This window comes from Telopea speciosissima, chromosome 2 (genome assembly GCF_018873765.1).
Source record: "Telopea speciosissima isolate NSW1024214 ecotype Mountain lineage chromosome 2, Tspe_v1, whole genome shotgun sequence".
In the NCBI taxonomy this organism is placed as follows: Eukaryota; Viridiplantae; Streptophyta; class Magnoliopsida; order Proteales; family Proteaceae; genus Telopea; species Telopea speciosissima.
Window position 1 is genome coordinate 83,159,207 of NC_057917.1, and position 12,225 is coordinate 83,171,431.

Here is a 12,225-nt window from a genome sequence, read left to right on the forward strand (position 1 = left end):
TACCCCTTTGCTTTAATTAAGGAGAGATAGACACATGAGAGTGCTGACGTAGGCCACACTCTCGGACAGAAAACTCCTTCCTTCGATGTTATTATGTTCAATTTCACATTGTCACTCTGCTGCCCCGCTTATGCCCATAGCCTACCTAGTCACTAGGTCCCATGTTTGTTTTTTGTTTTTTTTTTTCATTCCATGAGCTGAAAAAACATTTTTTTTGGGTAGAACAGTCGAAAAACATGGTCAGCTCGTTTGATAGTAAGAGGGACAATCCGTACAGTTGGGTTCAAAATACTATTGACAAACCCGAGTACATCACGCCGTCTCTCTCTCTCTCTCTCTCTAACAAAGTAATATGGCTTCCCACCCCCTTCTCTCTATAATGCAGATAACTTAGCATTTGACTAGCTTGATAAGTAGCCAAGAAAATGCAGCAACAAAAAAAACCCTACTGCAAGCATCATGCACTCGCGAAAAAGTAAAACCTTGAAGTACCACGAAACTGGTTAAGTGTAAGGGTTAAACTTCTTTTTTTTTAGGGTAAATTACAAGACAACCCCTGAAGTTTGCCTTAAATACAATGTAACCCCCTGTGTTTCTAAAATATACACTCCAACCCCCTGAGTTTAGGGTATTTGTTACACTCAACCTCACTCCGTTAGAGTATTCCCGTTAGTTGTTGACGTGTTGGCCATTGATGCCTTAAAATGACAAATATACCCTTAATGAGGTGTACCATTTTGCCCATAGGACAGCCCAAACTTCACACCCCCTTCTCCTGCTACTCCAATTAGGGTTTAGGGTTCTGGCAATCTACCTTAGGCCATCTTCAAGTCCATCACCGATGACTTGCCTCAAGTTCTTGTTGTGGCGATTTGCTGAAACCATCACCGACGACCTACGACGATAAGGGAGGTAATTTTTTTCAATGGATTTGGTAGTCAGAGATCCGAAAATTACCTCCCATTCCTTTCTTAGTTAAAATCATGGTGGACTCTCTTCTGCTCCATCTTCTCTCAGAACCCATTTAAATGAAGCTTCGATGAAGGTTCTCACCAGGGTTTCTTTTCTTCTGTTTCTTCAAAGAAATCGGAAACTAGCAAAACCCCAAAACCCGGCCTCTTTTTCCAAATTCTTTTCTGATCCAAAGCTTTCCTTTCCTTCTTCCCTGTGGATTCAATGGAGGAAGTGTGAATCAATATTGATCCACTCCCTAATTCAGTGCCACTGTCCCCGGAATTATGTGGCTTTCGGAAGAAAAAAAAATTCTGAGTGGATCAAATATTTCTTAGAAGTGATATTTTCTCTAATTCATATTTTTGCATATGGATTGAAGGAGTTTGGAAATACTCAGACGCGAAGAGGTCAAGAACTAGAGAAATTGAATTTGGGGGTGACCATGGTAATGTTATCTTTTCCGTCTAGAATAGCTCAGTCTACAAATAACCATCATGAATATGTGCTGAGAATTTTGAGATATCAAACCCTAACCTATTCACAATACAAAGATAACAAAGAGAGTACGCCATGGCTGACGGCCCCCTTCTTTGGTCTCAATGGTCATCCCAATCCCCCCCCCCCCAACTCTGCGACCTGCACAACCAACAGCCCCATATTACTCCTCTCTGCCTTGTAACTTGTATATATCTCTGCTTTCCATATTCTCACAACCCAACCCTCGTGAAACAGGGTGCCTTAGACTCACTAAAACAGAACTGAAGCTAAAATAAAGGGGTCAAACGTGCAAGAGGGTGGCTTTCTCCAGGGAGAAATGGCCACAAATTTCCCATTCATATGGGGTTACAAGAGGAGGGCAGAGGATGGTGGACACAATAGTGGGGTGGTCGGAGGTTGCAACGGTGGTGGGGCAGTGGTTGAAGAAGAAGAAGAAAGAAGAAGAGGAAGAAATAGTGGTGGGTCCCACTTTTTCTGTTAGAAAAATAAAAAATTAGAATATGGTTAATTGAAGGGCAACATTGCCATTTAAATTTTATACTTAACACCGTCCACTTAAAGGTGTCGGGTGTATATTTTGGAAATACAGGGGGTCGCACTGTATTTAGGGCAAACCTCAGCGGGTCACCATGTAATTTACCCTTTTTTTTAACCTGGCACTGGTTCCAGATGCAAGTTCTCAAGACCCGATGCAGGATATACACATTTTGTAGGATCATTGAGAAACTGATATGGTAGGAAATTCTAGAGGCAAGGAAAGGATCTCGCTCACCAATTATGAAGGAATATGATGAGACTTCAGTTTCATGAACAGCTCCGTTTGTTTCCTTGTGAATAAAGGCAGAAAAGGAAAATCAATCCTGTAAAACAGAATTCCCACTATTTGTTTTAACATAAAAATACAAACCCAAAAAAAATGAATAAATAGGAAAATTTTACAAAGAAATAAACATAACCAAAAAGGGAGGAATGCATATTTCAGAGAGCACCTTATATATTCTACACCCTTTCCTATGGCACCCATTCCCGTGATCAATATAGAACATGCAGTGCAGCCCACCGCCGCAGCAGCTATTGGGATACCATCGAAGTCCCTTGAGAGGCAACCTATACTCATAACAATCAAGCCACCATTAACCGTAGATTCTCCATGATGACAGCAGTGTACCCCCTCCCCCAATTCCAACACAAGGCCTTCAGAAGGCTGGTATTGAAATTGAAGTATCCATGAGAAGCTTAGCTCTTCACGCAAATTTTAGAAATGAAATCTGTATATGTTATAAAATGTAAACAACATGAATTAAGCTGCAACTAAAACTCTCTTTAAGAAACACACACACACAAAATCCAAGGGGAAAATTCTATTGTACACATGTATCTTCTCAAAAGGTACAAGCAAAATACATTTTGTTTTTCCAAACAAAACCCCCCTCCCAAAAAAAAAATCTTAAAACTTTTAAAGTGGAAAAAAAATCCTATTTTGAGCTTCAAACTTAGTTCCTGATTCTTAAGGTGGTTCAAATCCATATAACGGTGTTGAAGACATGACAAGCCTTGTAGTTGAGTCTATTATGCTCCAAGTTTAAAAAAAAAAAGAGAGAAATCCTCAGGTTCTTTATTGAGTTTGATAAATCGCTGACATAAAATTCTGCTTCTGGTTTGACTCATTTCTACTTGGCTTTTGGTTATAGTTGCCCCAATTAGTGAGTTACTCAGTAAGAATCATCAATCTTATTATTTCCTATTGAAGAATCTCAGTTTGTGCAATTGAATCAGGAGCCGTTGTGAGATACAAGTGCTTCGAGAAATTTAGGACTTTGCAGAGCAGTCTGATTGTAGATTCTTGAAACCCTAACTAGACTTATCTGATTGCACTGGAACTTCAAGGATTAAGCATTTTAATTCTTCTCTCAAACCCCCTCATGATTTTCTGTTCAATTGATTTTTGAACACCCCCCCCCCCATTGTTTTTGGGGGAGGGGGGAGAAATTGCAAGAGTCTAATACAGTCATATTGATGTAGGAAAATCACTGACAATAGCTTATTCTAGTCAAAATAGATATTGGAATGAGTTATACATAAGCATGCTAAGCAGGAAAATGAGTTCCGTTTTTGGGATTTTAATCTAGTTTCTATATCTTTTAGTTTCTCTTTTCCATTTACTGTAGTCCTAGGCTAGCTGGAGTCAATTTTAAGCTTCTATTACAATTTAGTTTCCTATAGCTGGTAGGATAGTTTAAGCCTATTTTTAGTTTCTTTTTCTTGGTTTGGAGTCCTATGTGAACTAGGACTTTGAGTATGGGCTAAAGGTTCCACTTTTAGGTTGGATTGAATTGTGTTATACAGGTTTCTACTCCTTCCCTTGGAGGCATACAGATTTCGTGAACAAAATATTCAAATATCTTCTCTGCTAATGGGGTGGATTCATGGTGTTCCTGGATGGATTTCTAGAAGTTGTGACGTGGATTCTTCAACCCTAAGGTGGATTCCATAGGTTCTATTAGGGTGGATTCCACAGCCTTTTCTAGGTGGATTCCCAACTCTTTTTAGTTCAGTTCTAACCTCAAAAGCTATCAACAGGTCAGAAAACTTCATTTCAGTTTCTCATACCTTGCTTTTAGTTCATTACACTATGTTTTTCCTGCTACAAATATTCTTCAGAAAATTTACTTTTTCCCTACTATCTAATCTGATTCCTGTTCAAAGATTTCATTTCAGTTTTACACTTATCATTTCTGGTTTCTTCTTCAATGTTTAACCTCCTCCTGATAACTCTGCTACACCCCATGTCCCTGATATCAGAAATCTTTCCAGAACCATTTTTAGGATTTTCAAATTACAAATTTCTACAAAAGTGCCATTACCCAGTGCTGGTCCTGCTTATGCGGGGTCCTGGGAAGGGTGAGTTTGGAGATGGTCCTAACATTCGGCATTTTTTTGGGCGAAGCCGCTCTCAAGACTCGAACCAGGGCATTTTGCCTTGGCAGCCCAAAACTTTTACCATCGCTCCAAGCAATGGCACCCTAAACTATAAATATCTACTACAAATACCTATTTTCATACTAGTTCCACCCTTGTAATCTGTCCATAATCCCAGAGAATCCACTGCATTAAATTCAAATCAGAGTATGGGTTTTGATGTCTGCGTTACATATTGTAGACCTACCTAGACTCATTGACTTGGCTCAAATTTCCTTTGCTTGAACCCTCTATAGAAGTATTAGGATACCCTAAAATTTCTGCGTCAACAGATTATAATTCTCCACTTTCGGATTGGCTGGTTTTTGCAGGTCAGTGTTATTATAGGATTACCAAGTCCGAACGACTGATGATTTCAAGGGGCAAATCTTCTTAGTTTTCAGCATAATATGACTAGTTTTGTTCATTTCAAAGTCTAACATACTCTACAAAGTTTCAAGAGATTCAATCACATATTGAAGTGTCTAGATCACTTGAACTGAAACCTACTCAGTTTTGTCAGTTATGGTTTGTTGAATCTTGGACATTGTTTTTTTCTTGTTTATCTAACACCACCACCAGCATATTGGGCCCATTACCCCTACCATTAGGGTTCCTTGACCTAATGCTACAGCAGTCAGAGTCTCCCTGAACAGATAATACCTTACAGCTACATTTCACAGAATGTTTCTTACAACAAGAAGTCTAGTTTTGCAGTTTTTCTCATTGATATGATTATGAAGTTGACAGACAAATTAAATGCCAATAAAACAAATGCAATTAGAGAATAAATTGGTCTGTCAAAACAGGAAGTTTGGAATAAGGGAGATGATACCTTTGACTAAAGGGGATGGAAAAGAGTATCCTTGAGAAAGCAAGGATGGATAAAAGGGTGCCTACCCAGAGGCATACTTGCAGAACTCTTCCCCTTCTCCTTGGGCCCAAGAAAGTGATGAAGAAAAGAGTCACCTCCAAAATAGACTCACCATCCAAAGCAAACACCTAAAAGGTATTATTGTTGTTAGATTTTCTTTAAAAAAAATTATATGGATACAAGGTTCATCACTCTTATTGAATAAATGGGCTTCCAAAACATGGGTAAGGGCTGTTCAATCGGTTGGGTGATTCTAGGAGACATTACTCAAAAATAGGCTGCACAGATATCTCAAATGGTGGCAGTCCCTGGGTGAATGGAAAGCACCTTCATGCCTAAATGAAAGCCAAGGATGCAATTAAAGTTGTACCAATTCTGATGAGATCAAGTACATGAACCATATCAACTGGGAGAGATTGACCGAAAAAACAAAATCCTCAAACAAGTACCAAAAAATTGGCTTGACTCTATGCCAGGAAATTGACCATCGAAGCTTTTCTTTTAGGAAAATGATTGTGAAGTACAGCAGAGCCTGCAGAACAGATTCGGATTATAAATATACAAAGATGCCAAGTCGTTCCTCCAACAACCGAGATCTGCTGAGTGTGTCAAATGGGGAAAATTATGTGGCCATTAAAGGGGTAAATGATGAGGGTTTCCACCCATTCTGACCATGATTTGAACTGGGTAAGGGCTTATGTTCAAGCGCACAGCAATGGTTATGATTTCCAGCCAATCTAGCAATTTTCTGAGAGAAATCAGAGAGGGATGCAGAGAATTTAGGGACAAAGGAGGTAAAAGATGCATTTTATTAAGAACTTTTTGAGTCATGTGACCCGAACCGATAGATAACTCAGCCTAATGTCATTCTGCAAGCACAGACCTTTGGAGCAGTAGAGTCAAGCATTGGATCGCAAGTACAATTTTCCCAAATGGGAGGCACCAAAGTGCAATTTACCTTAGTTAAAATATAGACACCAGTCCGGACCTTCCTCGCCCTGGTTATCATGCACAAGGTGGAATAAAATAGGACATTATAAACAGAATCAGAGCACCGTCTATGAAGCAGATGGCTGCTTTTGGTGTGTTTGTTTCATCAAAGCCTACTAATCGAATTGATCAATAAGACGGATACAAAATTCAAACATGCTTCACAAAACTAAATGCTAAGCAAGAAGAAAAAAAGAACCTCAGGATGAGAATAGTTGAGATGAGGTTATTGAGATAGATGAGTTTAAAGACGATAATAAAGTGAGTGTATTTCTGGGAACTTAGTGTAGCAACAATAGGAGACTAGATGACGAAGTCAACTAAGAAAGTTCTGTATTGTGCAAAAAGAAAGTTAAAGACTAAAAAAGGGCAAAGGACCCCAAAAGATATTACATCAAGATAGAGAGAACCTGCTGGGTTATTAATAAGAAAGAATATCACCCATGATTGAGAGGAATGGGAATGTGGGATATGTCGCTGCTCTGTTGAACTTGAATTGACTTAATTTGATGTTTAATCTTAGTCATCAGTTGGAATGCATGCTCTAGATAGTTTATTTTTTTAGCAATGCCTCCTCAGAAAGGTGGTTATTAAACCATTAAATGGTGCACATAAGTTTGTCACTTCAAAAAAGAAAAATAAGTTTGCTGCTGTCGCATATTTAAGGCAGAAAAAGTAGCAACTTATGAAATATAGACCTTACACCCATCATTTAATCCCTTACACATTATGATTATTTATGCACCAGTCTTGCTTGCAAGATTAATTATTTTGCATTGTCTTGAAGATCGGGTATGGCCTCATGGGATAGGCTCAAGGTTCTACATTTTGGTGAAACTTCGCCGAAATATGCCAGTTTCAACAAAGTCAGAACGAAATGGTAGTCGACTTAACAAGAATACTAGATTTCGCCGACATATCACCAATTTCGCTTGAATTTCTCTCCCATTTTGCCTACATGGGAAGAGGAAGATGAATAACATATTTCTATGTTTGCAAATTTTATGGTTCTGTACTCCTAATGCATATTTCTATTGTTTTGATTGAATGTTATCTTATATGCCTAAATTATGTGCAGAATGGGTTATATAAAGAAAATGATACAGTAGGCTATGCTATAAACATTGGGTCCGAAGTCAAAATACAACCTTTTTTTGGGCATCTAATGATTCAAACATGTATATTTATGCTTAAATAGGCACTCCCTGAAGTTTCAGGGAAGAATTCCACTGCATTTCTGTACATTTCAGCAAAATTACCAGATTTCACCTCTATTTCGGTTTTGGTTTTGGCAGGGGGCAAAGTAGCGTTCCTTGCTGAAATTTTGAACCTTGGATAGGGAGCTTAGGCTAAGCAGTCCTAGTACATGCAAGTATGTGACTATGATTAGATTGTAAGTATCTCATACAACACTTAATGGCATAAGAACATACCGGCAGGCTGTTGAGAAGAGCCATAGCTAGAGAGACATTGAATGTGCAGGCAAATATCTTCTCTAGCATGTGTGGAAGATATGCGCCCAAGATGAATCCCCAACGAAATTGGTACGCAGTTAACTGAACTGAATGTCCCATGGAGAACACATCTCCAACAAAAACAAAAGTCCCACCACAATTACTTGCTAAAGATTCAGGACCTCCATAATCTGCTGAAGAATTTCCTCCATGCTGCAAGCATTCGGGAGAATAAGGGCTTGAATATGTTATCTCAACCCATGTCATACCTGACATCTGATTGGGCATCAAGCAAGATTCATTCTGTCAATGTGATCAAAAGCATCTTCAGTTGCCTTGTTAATCACAGCAACTATAATATAACGGATACCATGGACTGAAGTTGTAAGCATAAAAGAATTCCGAAAAGAATTAAACTTTAGACACTGAATCAGTGATCCTTACAACACTCAAAAGGAAAATGTCTTGCATTGCTGTTAATTTATTCAGCAAGAATGCACTTCATAATTCAACATCTGACAACTTCTAAACATTCAAGTTTTTACCTGAGAACACTCACAACTGCTTGTTCCCATCTCAATTGCTGGCCATCCATCCCCGCATTTTTCAAGTTTCACAACATCCTTCGCAGTCAAGCAGTGCCTACTCTCCCGTACATGATGGAGACTATTTTCAGTGTTTCCATCATCTAAAAGGCTTGAATTAAAGCAGGGAACAGTAACAAATGCAGTAAGTTCAATGGGACAATCAAGTTGGTCATCATTTAGTCGAATATTCTTTCTGTCTTCCAACAAAGAACTAGGGACACAATATCCCTTTCTGCAACCAAGCGCTGGCAAGCTTCTAGAATCTTTGGAGTAATTTGAGTTTAGAAATGAATGCTTGTGGATTAAAGAAATCCTTTTCATCCATTCTTCAGGGTCATGGATACGCAAGCCATCCAATGACACAATAAGATCACCGGGTGATAGAAAACCAGACAAAGGTGATGTGGAGGACAAGCCCAAAACCTGATTCAGGGTAACTATCATCAGTGAGATAAGAAAGTGCCAATAGATGCTCTCAAGTTAAAAGCGGAATTGGGAAGAAAAATTAACCCCATCAAATATCCAAAATATGTAGAAGTAAAGTACCATGGGACTTTTGCCATGTATATAAAGAGGAAACAAGATCAAAGGTAGGAGGAACAATGCCAATCCACAAACTGCACAACACTGGAGAGAAGATGACTGATTAGCACCTAATTCAAACAAACCACAGAGAAAAACATGCATGGATATTTTCATGTCCTAGTGCAACTAGCTTATGAGTGTGAAGACAATTCTGCAACCCAAGGTTTTCTTTAGACATGTACATCCAATGAGAGTCCGTGGTGAATAAATAAATATAAACTCACCACTGCATTATGCCAAATACCAGCACAATATATGCGAAGTGCAGCAAAGGGAGGCAAACTCTGAAGCCATTCATAGTTGAAAGCAATCAGAGCTCCAGGAAACAGAACTGCAAGAAACATGGCAATGTATTCGATCTTCACGCCCTCACTGCTTTCCATTAGAATGGTACCTACAATACTAGCAATGAGAATCTGCATCCAAATATTTAGAACCTGAAGCTGTGATCCATCAATTTGTCTATCAGTTTTTTAGTATGAAATTTGACTATAGCTTGGTCCTCCAGTCAGAAGAGCATCACTTCCCTCCCAAAGATCAGGACATTCAAACTCCAAATGAATTACTCATAATACATATGTCATATGCATAGAGAGATTTAATAGCGCCATGGCACCAAGGGAGTAACTCACGACTCCTGAACATAAAAAATCAATATCCATAATAGTCATTGTACTAAGGGAGCCAAGGGTAACACAAAGGCACCATTACATCTAGGTGACACCTAGGTGAGACCAAGGCGCCCAAGGTGAGGACCATATTCCAGGTATGCTTTCCATATTCAAATGTAAGTTGCCTTTATCTTGGAGGATTGGTGATGCCTTGACACATGAGGCAACCTGGTTGTCTTGGGCATCAAGGCCCACCTTGTCCCCTGGGAACTTTGCAGTGCCTTGATAACTATCTCATCAATTTGGAAAAAGAGAATGTTAAGAGAGAGAATTCTTTGCATTTTATGCATAGTATTTTCTCTATTTATGTTGGTATTGGATGTTTCTGCCCAGAATTCATATATTGTGGATTTAAAGAAATTAGTATGACTGCTCAAAAAATAACCAACGGGACGTGTGACCATTTGAGGCCATGAAAAATAAGTACCAGATTGAAATTAACATATCATTTGTCAGGTGAAATTTGTATAAAAACCTCACTTACCAGTTAGAGAATCTTTAAGATGTACAATTACAGAATATTAGTAAAACATACTACTGGTTAGTATTAGTTTGTCCTATCAAATGGTCCAGCAGCCACGAATCATTATACACCTACACAACTCGAGCCTCGAGGGATCAGCTACTATATGTAGAGAGTCTAGAGACTGATTCACACTAAAAAATTACATATTACATACATATATATATAACAAAGCCCTAGGTTATGGGGACTAGTATATATGTCACACGAAAGTAATGCCTTTCTCAGATCACAAACACAGATTCTTTATATACTGCGGTAGAATGGTTTCGGACGACAGCAGAGCAGGCAACATAATCTAATGAAATACACCATCCAAAGTAAGATTACCACTCCAGATCAGGAAAGTAAACTTTGCAGCCCAACCTCTAGAGGAAAGATGAGCGGTGAAATTTTACAATAAAGGGGGAAATTCAAAGCTCAAACTGGGGATTCATGGAAGTTTAAGTTTTATCTTTCTTGTCACATCTACAAAGTAGCATGCAGTTATGGACAGTGTTATTGGATAAGCAATACAAAGCTCAATCCAGATTGCCAAAAAAAATTCCAACAAGAAACAGACCTTGCAGCAGCTATTGCATGACCAAATTCATGAACAGCGACAGATATCAAAGTCGAGATTATCAAATACACTGCATCCATGAGTGACATGCCAAAACCAGAAACCTGCAGAGGAAAAGACAAATTCAAAGATCATAATTCAGAAAAGGGAGATGACTCAAAAACATGGAATAGAGATTTAATAATAAATAGAACACCAACCAAAGGGGATAATCCAAATAGAAGCCCATCCCAGAAATTCTTAAGCTCAATGTTTCCACGGTAGAGATTCAAAGTTCTAGCCAATTCCCATAGTAGAATCTGGCAACCATGAAAGCAGAAATCTTACAACCAGTATCTGATGAGGAAAAGAAAGGGGGGGTGGATTCGACTAAAATTCAGGTTTATGGTACGCGAAGAAGTGAAATGAAATAGGGTAGACTTTAATGCTTACCAGAGAAACTCCCAGTAATGCCATCAGGCTAAAACCAATCCCCATCGAAAACCAGCCTCGTAAGTACCTGTGGTTCACCAAACAGATACAAATTTTTACCTTTTAAATATAGTTTTCAGTGTGTAGAAGGACGACACAGCACAGTTTACTGAGCTAATTGGCCATAGCCTCGGAAGAAGTTAGAGAAGAGGAGAACGCCACCTTGCATATTTACGACCAAAATAAAAGAGAGGCTCGTTCAAGGCGGTGATCTTCAAGTCGCAGTACCTATTTATTCACAAAAAAAAAAAAAAAAAAGGAAGGCGAGTGGGAGTAGCTAATGCATAAGTGAAAAAATTAATAAACAACTTCTTTTTTGTGGGCTTTGTTGCTTCACAATTAGCGTCTTGCTTTGGTAAAGATGCATTACTAACCTAAGAGACACACACACAAAGGGGTAGAGGAAGAGGGGGGAGAGAGAGAAAGAGAGGGATACCAGAAAGAGATGGTGTTGCGGAGACGATGTGTTGGGCGCAAGGGTAAAAGAGTGTGTACCCTCATCGACCTTCTCCCACGCCTTTCTCCTCCCGCCGTCATCATCTCCATTAAACTTCAGCTGTTCGTTGCAGCTTGCAACCCTCTGTGTTCTAGAGTGAGCATATGCGAGTGCGTGTGTGTATTGATCCTATTTGCATATATATCCGTTGGTCACCGCAGGTCCGCAGGACCGCAACTGCAATTTTTAAAGGGGTATATGAGTATATGACTATGTCTTTGTGTTTGTGTCCGTGCGTGAGTGCGTGTGACTAATGAATAAAGCGGGTGGCTCAGCGTTTCAATCCTTGCTTACTTGATGTGCTATTGTTTCAAAAATCGGAATTGAATCAAACATGATCGATCATAATTTTGACATACTTGAGCGGCAAATTGGGTTTTCAGATCTGAAGGACCGGCTCTAGGGTATTTGAAACCGATCATGGACAATTCCAATACAATCCAGATTGAAATCAACAACGACCTATTCAACCTCCAAATCTGAGTTTAAAATCTGCTCTTGTAGGGAGACCAATGATAGCATATGCACGCTCTATAGTTATACAAGCTCAGTTTTCGAATGGTACCTCTTATAAATTTGCTATGTGGTGCACTACCCAGCAA

General features: G+C 39.1%; 1 protein-coding gene across 5 annotated transcripts; it reads right to left on the reverse strand.

Moving 5' to 3' along the window:
• Nucleotides 1-2,457: 2,457 nt before the first annotated feature.
• LOC122652529 (membrane-bound transcription factor site-2 protease homolog) lies at nucleotides 2,458-11,732 on the reverse strand. Of its 5 annotated transcripts, none has more exons than XM_043846298.1 (11): nucleotides 11,564-11,732; nucleotides 11,290-11,355; nucleotides 11,089-11,155; nucleotides 10,857-10,955; nucleotides 10,657-10,760; nucleotides 9,125-9,272; nucleotides 8,862-8,942; nucleotides 8,274-8,738; nucleotides 7,708-8,031; nucleotides 5,246-5,412; nucleotides 2,458-2,620 (listed from the first exon to the last, which is right to left on the reverse strand). In XM_043846298.1, exons 1-11 carry the CDS (start codon nucleotides 11,671-11,673, stop codon nucleotides 2,575-2,577), a joined length of 1,677 nt encoding a protein of 558 aa, XP_043702233.1. In that variant the 5' UTR covers nucleotides 11,674-11,732; the 3' UTR covers nucleotides 2,458-2,574. The 5 variants fall into 5 exon arrangements, with proteins under 5 accessions (XP_043702233.1, XP_043702231.1, XP_043702230.1 ...); XM_043846296.1 differs by having other exon boundaries at nucleotides 2,458-2,646; XM_043846295.1 differs by having other exon boundaries at nucleotides 2,458-2,656.
• Between the last annotated feature and the right edge of the window lie 493 nt (nucleotides 11,733-12,225).

What these genes read in the sequence shown, in the direction of transcription:
- LOC122652529 (XM_043846295.1), bottom strand. Translation starts at nt 11,673, where the DNA reads ATGGAGATGATGACGGCGGGAGGAGAAAGGCGTGGGAGAAGGTCGATG. An exon ending in CATTACTGGGAGTTTCTCTG is followed by an intron (nt 10,956 to 11,088) that starts GTAAGCATTAAA and finishes CATGGTTGCCAG; the next exon opens with ATTCTACTATGGGAATTGGC. An exon ending in TCCATCCCCTTTAGTCAAAG is followed by an intron (nt 2,657 to 5,245) that starts GTATCATCTCCC and finishes TTTCAATACCAG; the next exon opens with CCTTCTGAAGGCCTTGTGTT.